Source organism: Mytilus trossulus, chromosome 7 (genome assembly GCF_036588685.1).
Source record: "Mytilus trossulus isolate FHL-02 chromosome 7, PNRI_Mtr1.1.1.hap1, whole genome shotgun sequence".
NCBI lineage: Eukaryota > Metazoa > Mollusca > Bivalvia > Mytilida > Mytilidae > Mytilus > Mytilus trossulus.
In genome coordinates, this window is record NC_086379.1 from 40,014,796 (window position 1) to 40,037,067 (window position 22,272).

Below are 22,272 nucleotides of genomic sequence, written 5' to 3' on the forward strand. Positions count from 1 at the left end.
ATGTATAGCCCTTATCTTACATGAAAACATGCAAACCAAACCGAACCACATTGGATATGTCATCTTCGTTTTCCTTGTAATATGCGTAATATAACATAGATCGTATTCGTTAGTTCTACAGCTGTCCTTCAACTCAAACGATGTTAATTTAGAATCATAAAGATTATCAAAATTAGTTGTAAGGTTAATATCTTTAGTTAACCATGTGATACTTAAATCCCTAAACTATTGAAGTTTGATTGAAAAGGAGGAGTGGTGGAGGTTGACCTCACTTTTTTGACAATAAATTCATTAGAATTTGTTGGAACACCCCTTTATCATGGGATGGGAACCCTCTTTGAAAAAAGCTGAATCCGTGCCTGAGTATCCAGTCTTTTATAATAAGAAAATAATGGAATGTTAATAAAAAGTAGAATGGCACCCACTTACCACACCCTTTTTCTTCTATGCCAAGAAAGCAATCCTTGTGTCCATCGCACATAAATTCTTTTGGTATGCACGTTGGATCGCGAAATCCGAATTTGTACATGTAGCAAGTTTTACAATCCCTCCCTACAAAGAAACACAAACAAAAGAAAAATAACAGCATATGATTGAAAAAATCATGATATATTTTTCATATATACATGTACATAAATCATATATGTAGACTTTAACAAAAACCTCATAATAAACACAAATAACCTTCATGAAAAAAACCAACAGCATCACACAGAAAATGCTAACATGTAGCAAGATTTACACCCTCTCCCTGTAAAGATAAGAGAAACAAAATAATAGCAAACTGATGAGATAATCAATAAATGTAGGAAGAAATCGACTACTATGTAGACACAATTATGTTAAAACAAACAACTATAAAAGATACCGCCACACTAAATACCAAAAAATCTAACACATGATTGAGCATAAGAGGCTTTTAAAACTTTGTTCCTATCGTAGCTGCTCACTCAATGTTTTGTATGACATGTCAATATCATATCAGATAAATGAATACTAGACAAGACTGCTATGATTTAATATTATCTGTTCTTGTGCTTTGAATAGAATGTATATTTATATGTGAACGAATTAAAAGGACACGAATACAAAAACATCAACGAGGCAGCAACCCAACACTACAAACTAGTAAAATAAATTGAGATCGTCGTAATGTCATTGAATGCATTAATGTTTATCCTGTATGACCATCTCTAAATCGGACGGAACAGGATATAGGCGATTAATATTACAGAAACACCAACTTCTAAAAAGACAGTAAAAATGAACTATATATTACAACTGCTGGGATTTTGAACACTTTAATAAAAGTAGTGTAGCTTTATAGAGAACTTGGTGTTTCCCTTTTCGTGGACTGGTTAATAATGACACATACTTAAATTCAACATGATAAAACTGAAATCAGACTTTGTACTTGTGTAAAATATATAGGTTTTATATAATATAGATTATACAACAAAACACAAACATTGATACTATTGTACCGAATACGAATGAATAAATCATGCTCAGAGTTTCCGGGACTAAAAACTAAATGTTTAAAGCAGTTATTCCTTTGATTTGAAAATCGCGCCATAAAATATCGAAATAGTACACCTAAAATATCTTACAGTATGGTCATAATAGCTAAAAGATTCCCACAATAAAGGGCAATCACAATAAAACAATTATTAATAAGCAAAATATCTTATACTCATCAGAAAAGTCCGATATGGTTGGACATATTGTCTTGAACTGCGATACTGTAGATTCCTTTTTTTGGGAACCAATTTTCGTGAATATATAAGAAAAACATTTAATTTCCGGGTTCGCCTGTACCCATAAAATCAACGAAAATTGTCATCCGACGAATGCTAATAAATCCACAGTATCCGATGTTGTTGGTTGTTCTGAGTGGCCTTTTGTACTGGTGAATATTTGTGGGGATTCTTTTGTTCCTTTTATGAGTTATATAAACTCACGCCCATCATTATCAAAATCATTCAATCACATCAATATGGTGTTTTATTAATTTGAATAGGTGACAATTCTGATAAACACTTCTTAAACATCATTATATTTTAATAGTTGATGTGTTTCCTCGATTTTAGTTTGTAACTTAGATTTGTTTTCTCTCAATCGATTTATAAGTTTTGAACAGCAGTCTACTACTGGTGCATTTGTTTTACACTTCTGTAACGACTTGTAGTGTATTAATATTAGCATTGGTATTCCAATTTCAAAATCATGTGTGCATCTTTCGAACACTATGAAAACAAAAATGTATGTACTTCTTGAATATATAGTGTTTACTCCTAAACGACTTGTGTTTGATTTAGGAACATGTCATTGTGAGCAACATTGTACGTGTTTATGGTTTCCAAAAGTTATCAAAGGTACAAGGATTATAATTAAGCACGCCAGACGCGCGTTTCGTCTACTTAAGACTCATTAGTGACGTTCATATCAAAATATTTATAAAGCCAAACAAGAACGAAGTTGAAGAGAATTGAGGATCAAAAATTCCAAAAAGTTGTGTCAAATACGGCTTAGGTAATTCATTCCTGGGATAAGAAAATCCTTAGTTTTTTGAAAAATTGAAAGTTTTGTAAACATGAAATTTATAAAAATGACCACACAATTGATAATCATGTCAACACCAAAATGCTGACTACTGGGCTGATATTCTCTTTAAGTCCCATCGTGAACGAAACGTCCATTAGCAGTGGCATCGACCCAGTGGTGTAAATAGTTATCAAAGGTACCAGGATTATAATTTGGCACGCCATACGCGCGTTTCGTCTACATAAGACTCATCAGTGACGCTCATATCAAAATATTTATAAAGCCAAACAAGCCTTTTAACACTTTCTGAACACTCGGACTATGTTTCAAAATTATGTGTTAATATCCTGGACGTATCATGGTTTGAATTACTGCAATACATAAAGAGAGAGAGAGAGAGAGAGAGAGACATCACTATGAAAAACACCTATAGATTATATTGAAGGTCACGTAAATAAAGATTGAAAGAGGTCAATTTATTAACCTGCAAGTAAAAATGTATGAGCGATTTATTAAAACTTATGTTGACTGGATGCTAAAAACGAGTTATTATTTTACAATTTTATTTTCATTAATGATTGAACAAAAACAAAATCGTTTCTACATTAGAAAATGCCTGTACCAAGTCAGGATTATGACAGTTGATTTCCATTCGTTTGATGTGTTTGGACTTTTGATTTTGCCTTTTGATTTTTGATTTTCCTTTTTGAATTTTTCTCGGAGTTCAGTATTTTTGTGTTTTTACTTTTCAATAATTTTGTTTATATATCTCCTAATGTAATGCCCCTTAAACAGCCTTTTTGCGAGGTAAACATAAAAATACGGACATTGCAAATAAGACAACTATCCACCAAAGAACAAATACCATATAGTAGGCTATAAACGATCCCAGGGAAAACTACATTTTATTGATACGGCTTAATTTTATCTAATAACACGTTGTTTGAACAGATTATTTTTAAAAAGCATCAATTTAGTATGTATGTATGTACTAAGTTTAAAAGATAAATTATAAATGCGAGATATGAAACTTTTTAGGTATTTTGCTCTGTAAAATGAAAATAAAAGTACATATAATCGGATAATTGATTTCTTAGAGATTCACATCATTTTTTGCTTTTGTGGAGAGTTGTTTGTTGTCGTTAGTTGTGGTTAACAAAAACATAATTGTGAATGGAAATATAGAATGTATTAAAGAGACAACAACCTGACGAAAGAGCAGAAAACAGGCCGACCACAATTAAAAGTAAATATAATCGGATAATCAATTTCTTAGAGATACATTTATTTTTTTCTTTTGTCAAGAGTTGTTTTCAAAAATGTGTATTAATTCAGTGAAAACTGATGTCACACTAAACCCCGAAACATATGACGGCGTGCATAAAGCTGAGTCCACAAACGTAACGTCTTCGAATTACTTAAATCATTTACGACGTCGACATTTCCCCCCAGAAAACGAAAGCGTATCAAAAACACTGGACACTTAGATTATAACATAATTTTTTAACATAAACGTTAAGCATATTCCTTTTTTTCGTACAAGAAAGCACAGCAAATGCACATTCTGGAAATCTAAAAAATTATATGCTAAGAGCATTGTAATGGAAATAAATAGCGTTAAAACGTCATTTCTTTAAACTGTAACATAAGAGCTGGACATTAAAAAAAAATCAGGTGTTCAGCCTGTTTCACGTTTCATACATTTTTGCTGTTTTCTCCATGTTCGTTTTATACTTTATAGGTTTAATTTGATAACCATTTTAATTATGTGGATTTTAATGGCTAGCTTTAATCATTTTATCATAAAAAAACTTCCCATTTAAAATATACTAGAAAACACCCGCGAAAACGCGGGCATATACAGCTTGTGAACTGTTGTAGGATGATTTTTTATAAAAGATATTATATATTGAGAATTACATAAAATGTATCTCCCTTTTTCCAAAGTCCGATATTTGTTTCCTTTCTGTTAAATTCAATTATACTCGTGTTTCTGGTAACGACCACAATTATTCTTCTCCTTTGCTACAATGCTTTTTTTGGTAAAAGTCAAATCAAATTTAAAATTTGCACCGTTTCAAACATGAAATAAATGTAACTGCTTATATATAGACCATTATTAGTCTAAAAATATGCTTCTATGACAATCCATCAGTGCTTTTTTTTAGAGCCTTATTAAAATGCCAATGGTAAGATTTGAATCATGTATAAATGACTGATACCGACTAATGCTAATTTGAGGGATGTCGATCGGAGGGGTCCTGATTCCGAAATCCCGGGCTTAAAACCATGAAATCCCGAGATGCAGAATTTAAAGACTGAAATTCATATCCCGAAATCGAAAAATATATTCCCGGATCACGTAAGGATCAATCCTCAAATCCCGAGCTTAAAAACACCCGATCCTGACGCCTCGAAAAAGGTCCCGCCTCCCTCTAATCTCTACCTTACTTTCATTTTTGCCAAATCACTATTTCTCTTTTAATAATAAATTATATATAGAAATTCACTGACAGAATACAGAGAGTCTCTATATATTAAAGTAGTATAATCGTAAACGCGAAAAATATTTGTCCTCTCTAAAGGATATAATTGTTGTGATTTTTGCGATCTAAAATCCGTGATATGGAGAACGCTCTACGATTGGTTGTACTTGTGTCACATGTTTTACTTATTTTAATATAAGTGCAACTGGTATGACCACCTGAATAGTAAACATTTAAAAAAACAGTAGACAGAATACAGAGATTCTCTATATATTACAGAAGTATAATCGTAATTTACATGTAGATAAACGCGAACAATAATTGTCCTCTCTAAGGAGGTATAATAGTTGTGGTTCTTGCAATGTAAACACCATGAATGGGAGAACGCTCTGATTGGCTTATCTATTTTTCTTTTTTGTTATCTATCATACAATTGGTTGTATTTGTGCATGTTTCAAACAGGAAGTCTAATCTATGACTAAAAGTCAGTCTGATGACGGAATCATTTCCGGACTCCTTTTTTGTCGTTTTTCTCCCAAAATAACTCAGTCTAAATAATCATAAGAATGGATGACAAATGCGACTATGCATGTTACCTATAGGACACAGAGGCATGATGATTGATTTATTGTGGAAGGAAGAGAAGCGACACCAAAAATGAGGTCTTCTCGTTTAATAGTATAGATGTTTACCACGGTTGTATAAAGCTACTTTTAATAGCGCATTTAACAGTTGCCGTCCACTTTGTTCACACCGTCTATACAGAACTTGAATTAAAACAAAAGTCCGAGGCTGCAACATGCCAGTTCCAACTTTAAATTAACTAATGGAAAGATTATGTCTTTATCATATAAAAATAAAGTACAAACCTTTGTGTTAGGGGTTTAGTATACTACTACTACTAGTATCATAAAATATATGAAAAGAATATAACTTGCATCATGCCAACAACTGGTTTTAAAATAAATGTGTTTATTTCCAATCCAAAAAGCCTATGAGTGAATCAATATTAATTCAAAATATACCATTTCAGTTAATGGATACATAAATACTGTAAACAATTTGTTATTCAAATATGATGATATAAAGAACGAGATACGAACCGAATAAGACACCAGATATCGGACTCAGTAATACAAGGTAATAGAGTAATAATCCAAAATACATCCTATCCCAGCTACCGTAGTTATCAAAATACTATTAGATTAGTTGTTCCCATTAAGTATAAATGCAGATTTGACTGACATAAGTTTTATTTATATCCCTGATACCTGGGTAATAATATATTATTATGATAAATAACATTTAAAAAAAACAAATAATTTAGAGTTTCGCGGCTCCACATAGTATAATTCTCTTGGCTTGTAAGCATAAAATGAACGGTACACGTATAAGATAAGAAATGAAAGGATTGAGAGTATAAAAGTTTTAATTTGATTTTTGGATCGGTTGCATATATGTCATACAAACATCTGATAAAGATAACCTATACTTAACATTAACAAAAAACAGATAAAAGATTATACACATGCATATATATTAAAATTAATAAATCAACACAGTCAAATTGAATAATAAAATAGAAAATAATAAAAACAAAATACCCAAACAATACTAACATGTTAAGCATCTGAAATTCAAGCACAGCTTAAAAATATCTAAGCATATCTATAATTTAAAAAAAAACAAACATTAAGCAACAAGATTAACAGCACTATATATTACAAAAACCAAACAAACAAAAAACCATGTGAATTGTTTTATAATCAGAACAACGACAATAAGTGCCAGGAATGTATGTTAAACATTTAAATCGTGAAAAGCCACGTTCATACCTGAAATTGTAAAAAAGGGTATACCACTAGCTAAACTCTCAAATTTTTCTTAACCCATTTCCTGGATTTTCTCCAAAGAAATTTATAATCTTTTACACTAAAATATCCAATAAGCAAACCTAATGATGCTTATTCATTTCAATAAAATAAAATATGTTATTGTATAAGTTTGATTCCCTACGTCATAGTTGCCTATTGATCGAGTGGCTATTATTTTTTTCACGTACCCTTTACAGTTAAAATATAAAACAATCTTTGAAACATATTTTTTGCACAGTGTATTAGGGCGTTGTTCATTGATATTCAAGGCTTTTTAAAGTTTTACAGTAATAATACATAAAAAATGAAAGTGTAAAAATCTACCGCCTCTGATGATTATATAAAAAAAGATTTTGCTCACTACAAATGTACCTTTTTAGTAGTTTCTGGTATATTTGCAGAACGATTTTGTAAGTATAAGCTAATAAAAATTAAACAGAGGCATACTGTTTAACAGTATTAATACGTATTCACTACTGAACATCGAATGTGGATGCGTTTTGTTTGTTTGTGTTGTTTGTTTACTGTTTTATGATATTAAGTACAATGCTGTTTATTTATGATACATATATAATTCGATACAGAAGATCAATTAGAATATGAGCTGTTCAAGAATAGCTAAAGTGTTGAGAGATAAAAAATACAGAGCTAAAGTGTTGAGCAATAAAAAATACCCCGTGGTTCCTGTCCAAAGTGAGGACTGTTGTAGTTGTATGTTTTCTTTTATAACAAGGGACGCTTACTCTGTCGGCGCAAATATTCCTGTTTTTTTTAGTTTATGTTAGTTCTCTCAGTTTTTGTTTGTTAAATGTACTATGATTTGTCTCTTCTTAATCGATTTACGCAATTTATAAACATCGGTTAACTACAGCCGCCTGCATTTATTTATACTAAGCATTTACCAGGCCGTTGGTTTTATTTGTTTTTAAATGTTTAAAATTTTGCAGTGATGTTCTATAGCCTACGAATCAGTATGCATTTTTCTCATTGCTGAAAGTCGAAGTCGAACAGGACATTTCAACTGCGCACACACTCGCATACTGGTCTATAGAAGACAGTTGATTCATAGTAGATCAAACCACATCTCCTAATTTCTATAAAAATATATCAAATTGTAAGTGATTAACGATTTATCAAATTTACTCTTGGAATCTTAAAGATCACATGCACTTCAATTCCATGTGAATTTGTCGAGTTCTCACAACTGTCGTTTGGGAATTTTAGATTTTGTGATATGATGCTTGCCATATTTTTTGTCTTCATATATGTATATGATCTTTCGAAATGTATATTTTGAATATTTTCTTTCCGTGTGTTGAATTGTGTTTCATTAACGTTCATAATTCTGCAGTCAGTAATTCTTTCTGTCATTCCATAAAGCAAACTGGTTCCATTTATTGTATCAGTTTGGTTTCGCTTCCTATGCGCTCGACTGTATTGAAGTCTGCAAAGATTATAATTTTAAAGTAATTACAATTCTTGCATCAAACTGTCATGGGATATAAACCCATTAATGCATATTGAATGTTTCATATACAATGGTATTTTAATGTTACCACATGATAATATTTTGAATAGAAGTGTGTAGATTTGCATTTGTAAATCTCACTGCCACAAACGACCAGTTTTCCAAACACGTTTTCTATACAGTACTACAATTTGACAAAATTAAGGTACTTTCGATCTGACATGTTGTCAAATTGTAGTACTGTATGGAAAATGAATGTGTTGTTATCTTGGTCTCGTGTATAGGGGTAGATTTGTATCAATATACGAAATAATGTTTTTCCTTGAATTATTGTATTTTATTTTGCTTTATCATAATAAAAGTAGGAATGTTTGCTAATATTTACCTTTTTATGAAGTAAATTATTAAGATGACGAAAAACACCAACGCCGATACTGAATATACAACTGTAGCCACCTCTGAAAGAGTAAGATGATCTGTTTCATTTCTTATACTATCCATTAATTGCAAAAGATGTTATAAAATATACCATATAGATATAAACATATTGCATCACTCAAAAGGCTTGGACATAATCTTATAAATACATGTATTATAGAGATATTCCAAAACCATTAGCATATAAAACAAAAACATTTGCTTTACACATTAACATGAATACAATATTACAAAGCTTTGTGTTCATTAAATAATTCTATCGAATTCTAACTTGAACATTGACATGCACATTTCACAAATCTAAAGGAATTCTAGAATTATGAATAGAAAAGGTAAAATAAAAAAAACTTAACTCCGAAGAAAAATCAAAACAGAAAGTCCCTAGTTATGTAATACTCTGATGTTTAGAATTAGTGTTTATTCTTCAATTTAATTCGCTGCTCAAATGTATCAATTATTGTTTTGTTAACAGCATATCATATGCTATAAATAAATGAATAATATAATAAAAGATGACACCAATTGCAAAACTAGTGTTTATCACAAGCGTTTTACGTACGTATTGAAAATGACATCCTTCCGATCCCAGCTGGAGTTGAATTAAGTGGGGTAATGAAGGTTGTTTCAGACTCAATGGTCACAGGTTCTTCTGTAGATTTCAAAAGTTAAGACAAATGTAAACACCTGATGCAACAAGAAGGAGTTGTGATACGGTCATTCTATTTGACTCTTTGGAGAAATAAAACCAATCATATATAACAATATCAATATGAATACACATTCACTAAAGGGATTTTTCAAACTTCATTCAATTAACCTCAATAGAAAAAAAGAGCCAAATTTAGTAGTCTCATTATGAGATCTTGTAAGTTACATTTAAATAGAATCGATAGCCATACCCAAAAGCATATTTATCTATTAATAGTTTTATACAATAATGTTTCGCCGGTATGATAACTCATCTTTTTTTGGTAAGAACATGGCTCGTATCTAACTTCGCCAAAAATTTATGTATAAATAAAATTTTTATGTCAGATTGGTCTATGCAAATATCTTTAAGTGAAATTTCTACAGTGAAATTAAAACAATTACCTTCTTTAACCCTGCCTTTAGTAGTTAATCTCAACTCATAGTAAGGATCTGTGCCTGGAGAAGGTCTTAAACTCGTGTTTTCCTCATATTTTGATGCTTGAATAGATACTTCCGAGATAGATTTGTTAACTAAAGTATTTACTGTAGTTATTATTTCTTTAGAGTAAAATGATGTGTCAAGTGGCATGGTGTGAAGACTAGCAATTGCCTTTGTATAAGATTTGAGTGTTCCTGTTGTAAAATCCATATCTGTCAAAGGTTTTTGTTTGTCTGACACGTGTTGTTTAACTATTAGTATGCTTGATATTGAAGTATTCGACGATTTTGTTGTTTTTAATATTTTAGGTGTTTCTGGTGAGTTTTCGGTTACTGACAAAATTGTAGGTGTTTTGTTTGTTACTGTAAGGGTTGTAGACTTGTCGTCTGTAACTGACATGAATGAAGGTGATTGTTTATTTACTGACAAAACTGTTGGTGCAACAGTTGTTGTTGACATAACTGTAGGTGTTCTGTTTGTTACAGTAAAGATTGTAGATTTGTCGTCTGTAACTGACATGACTGAAGGTGATTTATCTGTTACTGACAAAACTGTTGGTGCAACAGTTGATGTTGACATAAGTGTAGGTGTTTTGTTTGTTACTGTAAAGATTGAAGATTTGTCGTCTGTAACTGACATGACTGAAGGTGACTTTTCTTTTACTGACAAAACTGTTGGTGCAACAGTTGATGTTGAAATAACTGTAGGTGTTCTGTTTGTTACTGTAAAGATTGTAGATTTATCGTCAGTAACTGACATGATTGCAGGTGACTTTTCTGTTACTAACAAAACTGTAGGTGCAACAGTTGATGTTGACATAACTGTAGGTGTTCTGTTTGTTACTGTAAAGATTTTAGATTTGTCGTCTGTAACTGACATGACTGAAGGTGATTTATCTGTTACTGACAATACTGTAGGTGCAACAGTTGATGTTGACATAACTGTAGGTGTTCTGTTTGTTACTGTAAAGATTGAAGATTTGTCGTCTGTAACTGACATAATTGAAGATGACTTTTCTGTTACTGACAAAACTGTAGGTGCAACAGTTGTTGTTGACATAACTGTAGTTGTTTTGTTTGTTACTGTAAAGATTTTAGATTTGTCGTCTGTAACTGACATGACTGGAGGTGATTTATCTGTTACTGACAAAACTGTTGGTGCAACAGTTGATGTTGACATAATAATAGGTGTTTTGTTTGTTACTGTAAAGGTTGTAGATTTGTTGTCTGTAACTGACATACTTGAAGATGACTTTTCTGTTACTGACAAAACTGTAGGTGCAACAGTTGTTGTTGACATAATAATAGGTGTTTTGTTTGTTACTGTAAAGGTTGTAGATTTGTAGTCTGTAACTGACATACTTGAAGATGACTTTTCTGTTACTGACAAAACTGTAGGTGCAACAGTTGTTGTTGACATAATAATAGGTGTTTTGTTTGTTACTGTAAAGGTTGTAGATTTGTAGTCTGTAACTGACATACTTGAAGATGACTTTTCTGTTACTGACAAAACTGTAGGTGCAACAGTTGATGTTGACATAATAATAGGTGTTTTGTTTGTTACTGTAAAGATTGTAGATTTGTCGTCTGTAACTGACATAATTGAAGATGACTTTTCTGTTACTGACAAAACTGTAGGTGCAACAGTTGTTGTTGACATAACTGTAGGTGTTCTGTTTGTTACTGTAAAGATTGTAGATTTGTCGTCTGTAACTGACATGACTGAAGGTGATTTATCTGTTACTGACAAAACTGTTGGTGCAACAGTTGATGTTGACATAATAATAGGTGTTTTGTTTGTTACTGTAAAGGTTGTAGATTTGTAGTCTGTAACTGACATACTTGAAGATGACTTTTCTGTTACTGACAAAACTGTAGGTGCAACAGTTGTTGTTGACATAATAATAGGTGTTTTGTTTGTTACTGTAAAGGTTGTAGATTTGTCGTCTGTAACTGACATGACTGAAGGTGACTTTTCTGTTACTGACAAAACTGTAGGTGCAACAGTTGTTGTTGACATAACTGTTGGTGTTCTGTTTGTTACTGTAAAGATTTTAGATTTGTCGTCTGTAACAGATTTGACTGAAGGTGATTTATCTGCTACTGACAAAATTGTTGGTGCAACAGTTGTTGTTGACATAACTGTAGGTGTTCTGTTTGTTACTGTAAAGACTGTAGATTTGTCGTCTGTAACTGACATGACCGAAGGTGAATTATCTGTTACTGACAAAACTGTTGGTGCAACAGTTGATGTTGACATAACTTTAGGTGTTCTGTTTGTTACTGTAAAGATTTTAGATTTGTCGTCTGTAACTGACATGACTGAAGGTGATTTATCTATTACTGACAAAACTGTTGGTGCAACAATTGTTGTTGACATAACTGTAGGTGTTCTGTTTGTTACTGTAAAGATTGTAGATTTGTCGTCTGTAACTGACATGACTGAAGGTGATTTATCGGTTACTGACAAAACTGTTGGTGTTTTGTTTGTTACTGCAAAGATTGTAGAGTTGTCGTCTGTAACTGACATAACTGAAGGTGAGTTTACTGTTACTGACAAAACTGTAGGTGCAACAGTTGTTGTTGACATAACTTTAGGTGTTCTGTTTGTTACTGTAAAGATTTTAGATTTGTCGTCTGTAACTGACATAACTGAAGGTGAGTTTTCTGTTACTGACAAAACTGTAGGTGCAACAGTTGTTGTTGACATAACTGTAAGTGTTCTGTTTGTTACCGTAAAGATTGTAGATCTGTCGTCTGTAACTGACATGACTGAAGGTGACTTTTCTGTTACTGACAAAACTGTTGGTGCAACAGTAGATGTTGACATAACTGTAGGTGTTCCGTTTGTTATTGTAAAGATTGAAGATTTATCGGTTGTAACTGACATGACTGAAGGTAACTTTTCTGTTACTGACAAAACTGTTGGTGCAACAGTTGTTGTTGACATAACTGTAGGTGTTCTGTTTGTAACTGTAAAGATTTTAGATTTGTCGTCTGTAACTGACATGACTGAAGGTGATTTATCTGTTACTGACAATACTGTAGGTCTTACATTTGTTGTTGGCATAACTGTAGGTGTTCTGTTTGTTACTGTAAAGATTGTAGATTTGTCGTCTGTAACTGACATGACTGAAGGTAACTTATCTGTTACTGACAAAACTGTTGGTGCAACAGTTGATGTTGACATAACTATAGGTGTTCTGTTTGTTACTGTAAAGACTGTAGATTTATCGTCTGTAACTGACATGACTGAAGGTAACTTATCTGTTACTGACAAAACTGTTGGTGCAACAGTTGATGTTGACATAACTATAGGTGTTCTGTTTGTTACTGTAAAGATTGAAGATTTATCGGTTGTAACTGACATGACTGAAGGTAACTTTTCTGTTACTGACAAAACTGAAGGTGCAACATTTGTTGTTGACATAACTGTAGGTGTTCTGTTTGTTACTGTAAAGATTGTAGATTTGTAGTCTTTAACTGACATACTTGAAGATGACTTTTCTGTTACTGACAAAACTGTAGGTGCAACAGTTGTTGTTGACATAACTGTAGGTGTTTTGTTTGTTATTGTAAAGATTTTAGATTTGTCGTCTGTAACTGACATGACTGAAGGTGACGACTTTTCTGTTACTGTAGGTGCAACAGTTGTTGTTGACATAATAATAGGTGTTTTGTTTGTTACTGTAAAGGTTGTAGATTTGTCGTCTATAACTGACATGACTGAAGGTGACTTTTCTGTTACTGACAAAACTGTAGGTGCAACAGTTGTTGTTGACATAACTGTAAGTGTTCTGTTTGTTACTGTAAAGATTTTAGATTTGTCGTCTGTAACTGATATGACTGAAGGTGATTTATCTGCTACTGACAAAACTGTAGGTGCAACAGTTGTTGTTGACATAATAATAGGTGTTTTGTTTGTTACTGTAAAGGTTGTAGATTTGTTGTCTGTAACTGACATGACTGAAGGTGACTTTTCTGTTACTGACAAAACTGTAGGTGCAACAGTTGTTGTTGACATAACTGTTGGTGTTCTGTTTGTTACTGTAAAGATTTTAGATTTGTCGTCTGTAACAGATTTGACTGAAGGTGATTTATCTGCTACTGACAAAACTGTTGGTGCAACAGTTGTTGTTGACATAACTGTAGGTGTTCTGTTTGTTACTGTAAAGATTGTAGATTTGTCGTCTGTAACTGACATAACTGAAGGTGATTTATCTGTTACTGACAAAACTGTTGGTGTTTTGTTTGTAACTGCAAAGATTGTAGAGTTGTCGTTTGTAACTGACATAACTGAAGATGACTTTTCTGTTACTGACAAAACTGTAGGTGCAACAGTTGTTGTTGACATAACTGTAGGTGTTCTGTTTGTTATTGTAAAGATTGAAGATTTATCGGTTGTAACTGACATGACTGAAGGTAACTTTTCTGTTACTGACAAAACTGTTGGTGCAACAGTTGTTGTTGACATAACTATAGGTGTTCTGTTTGTTACTGTAAAGATTGTAGATTTATCGTTCGTAACTGACATGACTGAAGGTGACTTTTCTGTTACTGACAAAACTGTTGGTGCAACAGTAGATGTTGACATAACTGTAGGTGTTCTGTTTGTTATTGTAAAGACTGTAGATTTGTCGTTCGTAACTGACATGACTGAAGGTGATTTATCTGTTACTGACAAAACTGTTGGTGCAACAGTTGATGTTGACATAACTGTAGGTGTTCTGTTTGTTACTGTAAAGATTGTAGATTTGTCGTCTGTAACTGACATGACTGAAGGTGATTTATCTGTTACTGACAAAACTGTTGGTGCAACAGTTGATGTTGACATAACTGTAGGTGTTCTGTTTGTTACTGTAAAGATTTTAGATTTGTCGTCTATAACTGACATGACTGAAGGTGATTTATCTGTTACTGACAAAACTGTTGGTGCAACAGTTGATGTTGACATAACTGTAGGTGTTCTGTTTGTTACTGTAAAGATTGTAGATTTATCGTCTGTAACTGACATGACTGAAGGTGACTTTTCTGTTACTGACAAAACTGTTGGTGCAACAGTTGAAGTTGACATAACTGTAGGTGTTCTGTTTGTTACTGTAAAGATTTTAGATTTATCGTCTGTAACTGACATGACTGAAGGTGACTTTTCTGTTACTGACAAAACTGTTGGTGCAACAGTTGAAGTTGACATAACTGTAGGTGTTCTGTTTGTTACTGTAAAGACTGTAGATTTATCGTTCGTAACTGACATGACTGAAGGTGATTTATCTGTTACTGACAACACTGTAGGTCTTACATTTGTTGTTGGAATAACTGTAGGTGTTCTGTTTGTTACTGTAAAGATTGTAGATGTGTAGTCTGTAACTGACATACTTGAAGATGACTTTTCTGTTACTGACAAAACTGTAGGTGCAACAGTTGTTGTTGACATAACTGTAAGTGTTCTGTTTGTTACTGTAAAGATTTTAGATTTGTCGTCTGTAACTGACATGACTGAAGGTGACGACTTTTCTGTTACTGTAGGTGCAACAGTTGTTGTTGACATAATAATAGGTGTTTTGTTTGTTACTGTAAAGATTGTAGATTTGTCGTCTGTAACTGACATGACTGAAGGTGATTTATCTGTTACTGACAAAACTGTAGGTGCAACAGTTGTTGTTGACATAACTGTAAGTGTTCTGTTTGTTACTGTAAAGATTTTAGATTTGTCGTCTGTAACAGATTTGACTGAAGGTGATTTATCTGTTACTGACAAAACTGTTGGTGCAACAGTTGATGTTGACATAACTGTAGGTGTTCTGTTTGTTACTGTAAAGATTGTAGATTTGTCGTCTGTAACTGACATGACTGAAGGTGATTTATCTGTTACTGACAAAACTGTTGGTGCAACAGTTGATGTTGACATAACTGTAGGTGTTCTGTTTGTTACTGTAAAGATTGAAGATTTGTCGTCTGTAATTGACATAACTGAAGGGCATTTATCTGTTACTGACAAAACTGTTGGTGTTTTGTTTGTAACTGCAAAGATTGTAGAGTTGTCGTTTGTAACTGACATAACTGAAGGTGAGTTTTCTGTTACTGACAAAACTGTAGGTGCAACAGTTGTTGTTGACATAACTGTAGGTATTCTGTTTGTTACTGTAAAGACTGTAGATTTATCGTTCGTAACTGACATGACTGAAGGTGACTTTTCTGTTACTGACAAAACTGTTGGTGCAACAGTAGATGTTGACATAACTGTAGGTGTTCTGTTTGTTACTGTAAAGATTGTAGATTTATCGTCTGTAACTGACATGACTGAAGGTGATTTATCTGTTACTGACAAAACTGTAGGTGCAACAGTTGTTGTTGACATAACTGTAGGTGTTCTGTTTGTTACTGTAAAGACTGTAGATTTATCGTCTGTAACTGACATGACTGAAGGTGATTTATCGGTTACTGACAAAACTGTAGGTGTTCTGTTTGTTACTGTAAAGATTGAAGATTTATCGGTTGTAACTGACATGACTGAAGGTAACTTTTCTGTTACTGACAAAACTGTAGGTGCAACAGTTGAAGTTGACATAACTTTAGGTGTTCTGTTTGTTACTGTAAAGATTGAAGATTTATCGGTTGTAACTGACATGACTGAAGGTAACTTATCTGTTACTGAAAAAACTGTGGGTGCAACAGTTGTTGTTGACATAACTATAGGTGTTCTGTTTGTTACTGTAAAGACTGTAGATTTGTCGTTCGTAACTGACATGACTGAAGGTGACTTTTCTTTTACTGACAAAACTGTAGGTGATTGTTTACTTACTGACAAAACTGTAGGTGCAACAGTTGTTGTTGACATAATAATAGGTGTTTTTTTTGTTATTGTAAAGGTTGTAGATTTGTCGTCTGTAACTGACATGACTGAAGGTAACTTTTCTGTTACTGACAAAACTGTAGGTGCAATAGTTGTTGTTGACATAACTATAGGTGTTTTGTTTAAAACTGAAATGATTGTAGGTGTTTCATTTGTCACTGATAAAATTTTAGGTGTTGTGTATCTTACTGTTTTATGTGTAAGTTTTTCTAGAGTTTCTGACTTGACAGTAGGTGTTACATCTGTTACTTCCTTGGTTGTTTGTAGATATTTTGCAGACGCGGTTACGTAAGTAGAAGAAACATTAATTGTTCGAGTATAATTAATAGGTACTGATATAGATATGTTTATATTTGTTGTAAACATAATCGATTTTGTTGATGGCATAGCTGGTTTTGTTGGATTGTTAGTAGACATATTTGTTTCGCTTTTGAGTTCTCCTGTTGTCGAGCCGAGTTTTTCTAAATTAGGTGTAGCTGTTTCTGCATGAGTCATACTCGTGTTTGTTGAAGAAATTTGTTGTTTGAATGTGTTACTGTTTTCGTTTGTTGCAAATATACCGGTAGTCGATTTAGTAATAACGTCGGCAGCAGATGTACCATTTAATTTTGCTTTTGTTGAAGTCATGCTTCTTGTTATTGCTGATGTTTTTCTTTCCGGTGTAGATTGATTAAATATAGTTGGTTTTGCTGAAGAGGTAATTCTATCAGATATGAGAGTGAATCTGTTAATTGTTGACTTAGGGTTTTCTGTTGTCGATAAGTTAAGTTTTGTTGCAGGCACAATTGTAATTGTTGTTGGTAAAATATGCTGTGTTGATGGCATAGTTGCATTATTTGTAGTCTGAAATGGCCTTGTTACATTTGATAACAATTTAGCAATCATTATGGAAGATCCCTGTACAGAACTGCTATTTACACTTTTATACAATACACTTGTTGAAATTAAAAATGTATTGCTTGACCTTGAATTGGTTTGTCTTGTATAATATCTTGATGGTGCTGTCATCTGAACGTCTGTAAAATCTTGAATGTTAACATAAGTAATATATAGATGTGTCAGAAGTAAACAAGTTAAGATATTTTTAAAATTATAAATATAAATATGGAGAAAAAGTATTATAAACAGAAGTGTAATTTTCAAAGCAAATCAAACTTTTATTTTGTACGGAAATCAATAATAAAACCCCAATAAAAACAAAAAACAAGCAAGACAAATGCACACTTGTTTTATATAGAGATTCAAAATACTAAAACATTAAAAAAAGGAAAACTATTATTTTTCACCAACGGGCTTCTTTGATGTAACAAAAAATTGAAAGACCCCTATTCGTTATATTTATACCTATAATGTATGTTTGTTTTGTTTACACATCGGGTGTCACTATAACGGATTTTTTACGACCGTCATACAAGTCAGCGATTTAGCTAGCTATAAAACTAGGTTCAATCCATCATTATAATTTTCCACATAAAAAAATGCTTGTACCAAGTAAGGGATATTTCAGTTGTTTTCCATTCGTTTGGTGTGTTTGAGCTTTTAAATTTGATAATTATGAGGAAACTCTCCGTTTAGGAATTTCCTAGAAGTATTTTTGTAATGTTTAAATTTGTTGTTATTTTTACATATTAACGTACAGTGCATTACTGCCATTGGATTAGAACATTTCCGTTATGAATATTCCTCGGAGTTTAGTATTTTTGTGATTTTACTTTTTTATTTTTACATTTCCTTTTTGATTATTTCAGATATAATTAACTTTGTCTTGATTGGATTAAAACATAACATCTGAATGCCGCGGCAGATATATTTTCTAAGTACGCTATTTATTTTATTCAGAAGTGTTTAGGCCAGTCATTCCTGTTTACAATGCAGACTAGTCGGATTACTCTCTATTACACAATGTAGCTTGCTACTTTATATGATTTGCATGCAATTAAATGGCGGGAACAACATTCGCAAATGCCAATCATATTTTGATAAATGTTACCCTATGAAGCAATGGAATGAGCTCTCAATTTATACTTGGATATAAGAAAACAAATGTTCATGATTATGATCAAGTGATCAAGATGTGATAATTTCTCACTCTCAACATTTTTGATATATACCGTATTGCGGGTTATTTTCGCGGGTGTAAAATTTCGCGATTTTCATTGAACAAGGTATACGAAATATTTTGGCGGTTATTATTTTGGCGGATTAATTTTTTTTATTAATACCTTTGTATGTACACCTTTAATTTGGCGGAATTTATCTTGGCGATTTAGTTCTGTCCGCAAAAATAAGCGAAAATTTGCACCCTGCGAAAATAACCCGCTATACGGTATATCAACGCCATTATTTAACAACCAAACAACCAAAAACTAGTTCTAATTAACCAAAATACTGAAATTATTATGCAAAAATATTTTATTTTCGTGTTTCTTATCAGAATGCGGAATGTTCTTCTGCATCTGACAGTTATTCCACAATGGAGACTGGACCATCTTTCAATCTAAAAAAAATAAATATCTTTGGACAGAAACCACTAAAACGTTCTTTCAAAAAGACAAAGTATGAGAGTTGATAATTTATTACCTTTGCATATGTAAAACACTGTAATGTATTGCTGTATAAAAGCTTGGTTAGGTATTTGACACTGCACCTTATTATTACATCTAGGTCGAATTCCCATTGTTATATTTACTAGATGAAGCGAGTGTATTGTGTCGGTGTTAAATCCTTGTGCACACATAACGTCATTATATCCATACCATGCCTGTTTTATATCTATTTCACTATTTGAGGCACATGCTATTTGTATTGTTGTATTTCCTGGAATATCAACACACTGATGTCCTAAAGTGTAAACATGGGTTATTTATTATGCGTTTGCAATTATTTTCAACTTATGATAAATATGCAGATATCAAGTCCAAATAATCATGAGTCTTGAAAGTCTATTATACAGTGTTTCTGCGACATCTCCCTAAGGATTTTTTTATTAGTAATTAACCAAAACATTTCGGGTCCAAACATTGAAATTAAAGGATAGCAGTTTTTTACCTAGTATGTTCAGATTTCGTAAATCCAGTTCGTGTTTTCAAATCATGATTAGAAAGAAACTACAAATGAAACGATGTAACGCAAGTTCAAACAATTGAAAATGTACTGATGACCACTGAAAGTTATAAAGCCATAAGTAGAAGAGGGACGAAAGATACCAAAGGGAAGTCAAACTTATAAATCTAAAATAAACTGACAACGCCATTGATAAAAATGAAAAAGACAAACAGACAAACACATGTAGGTGTCGGTTGGTTAATATTTTCATAAAAATAAGAAAATCTCTTTTTTTCACGAAGATATTACTGTTCGACTATACTCCATATAATGTTATTTCTACATTGTATATGTAGTTCAAGATATATATGTAGCATAACTTTCTGTCTGACCTCAACAATTAAGACGCTGGCGAGTTTAAATTGGACACATTATATAAAATGATGTATATACACGTAATGTTATTCATACTAAATGTAAACAAAAAAAAGTCATACTATAAAAAAAATAATCTTACCTTGAATGTTCTCGTAGTGACTACTGCTTGAATTACTAGAATGAATGGAAACAAAAGAGTTTGGTTTGGTTGATATCTCATATTTCGAAAATGTAGAAGCAACTGTAGAAAGTTTAGACAAATTGAACATTGTTGATAATGTGGTATTAGAAATACTAATATGTGTATTTGCCTTAACTGCAGAATTTGTATCTGAAGAAACAAAAGAGGTCGGATGAGTGGAAATATCTAATGATGACACAGACACATTAGAGCCGGATGAAGACAAGGTTTCTGCTTCGTTTTTCTTAGTGACATGCTGATTTACCACAGGGAAACTCGTAGATATTGACTGGTTTTCATTTTTTCTTAACTCAGTTGATTGGAAAACTGTAGAAATTATAGCTCTTGTATTATCTGTTCTATCAGTTGACATAGCAATATTTGATTTAGTATAAGAACTAGATAAACTTATAGTTGAATCGGTGGCAGTTATCAACATTTTTTTGTCTCCCATTCTAGTTGAGATAGACTTTGATGAAGTGTTTGCTTGAACAGTTGATACATTTCCCCTGTGATAATGTAAGGACAGTGTGCTTTTCGTGTCATTTCTTTTTGATGTAGGTACATACAAAGTTGGCTCTGTTGTTGGGAATCGAGTAGTCGGTTTCGTTGTACCTGCAGTCGTTACTTTACCCGATGAAGCTATAAAAAAAATAGATATTCAATATTTATAAACTTTGTTCAGCTAATAATATATCTTCAGTCAATTCTATGATGTGTATAGTATATACGCTGTGTGAGAACAAAATTTCTTCAGAGATACATGACCAACTCATTGTTGATGGCCAACTTTATTAACAATGAAACACATGTAAGTACGATTTTCCTTTTTAAACGAGTGTGGAATAAAATCCAAGTTAATTTCAATGTTTGCTGTATACCTTCAAAATTACAAAACGCGATGCATATCTTTGATTAAGCAGTTAAAGCTGATTGTCACAGATTGTACGATGAAACAGGAATTATAATTTCTAACATCTTCATCCAGTGGTCTCTTTTGCAAACAGTTAATTGTTTCTTTCGACACTTTATTTCTATAAACAAATCAAAACGTAAGTCATTGTGCAGTATAAAAAAAAACATTTATAGAAAAAAAAACAAAAAAACCCTAGTAAGTTAATTACAATCTCTATTGCAAATTGTACATTTAAAGTTTGTATAGATGACCATTAAAGCTGCATTTGGCAAAATATTTCGGAATTTTAGGACATCAATGCTCTTCAATTTTGTACTTTATTTGGTCTTTCGAACCTTTTTATCGAGCGTCACTGATAGGTCGTTTGTAGGCGAAAAGTGCTCATCTGGCGTACATTACTTTAATCCTGGTATCTATGATGAGTTATTTATATGCTGCCATACATAAAACAATAATTTTATTTTAAAAGATCTATTTTCCCCGTGTCATTTTGTTTAAAACATTTCTGTTAACTACCTCATTTGTGACATTTAATCAGATTTATTGACACAATCATTTATAATTATTACTTTTGTTTATGTCACAAGTATAATGTTACTTATATGACAAATAAAATAAAGAATTATTATTTTATAATAACCTTAGCCAAATAGCAATCGTACAATAATTATTGTAATTTTTCCATCCAGCAGATATCTAAGTTGTTATTTCTACATTATCAAAGGTGTCATTCGGTTTAACGAGAGAAACGATCGTGAAAGAATATCTAACGGCGGTCAAGTATTGAAAGACCGTTCAGACGATCGTGAAAGCTCTGGTAACGGATCGTGAAAGACATTTAATCGAGAAGACATATGAAACGTCAATAAATATTAGAATTAAATTAATTACACAGACAAATTAACGACAAAATAAAACTGTTTGTCAAATGGTTCAACATTATGATCAGTATGTGAGAATA

At 32.3% G+C, this 22,272-nt stretch overlaps 1 protein-coding gene across 1 annotated transcript in view; it reads right to left on the minus strand.

Moving 5' to 3' along the window:
- The window catches only part of LOC134726398 (mucin-2-like), a 54,579-nt gene extending 33,730 nt beyond the window's left edge, over window positions 1-20,849 (minus strand). Inside the window, exons 1-3 of the mRNA XM_063590798.1 lie at window positions 20,354-20,849; window positions 19,450-19,632; window positions 9,903-17,816 (exon numbers count right to left, since the gene is read on the minus strand). Of these exons, the coding sequence (XP_063446868.1) occupies window positions 9,903-17,816; window positions 19,450-19,632; window positions 20,354-20,849 (8,593 nt within the window). The remainder of the gene's footprint in view (window positions 1-9,902; window positions 17,817-19,449; window positions 19,633-20,353) is intronic.
- Window positions 20,850-22,272: the final 1,423 nt, after the last annotated feature.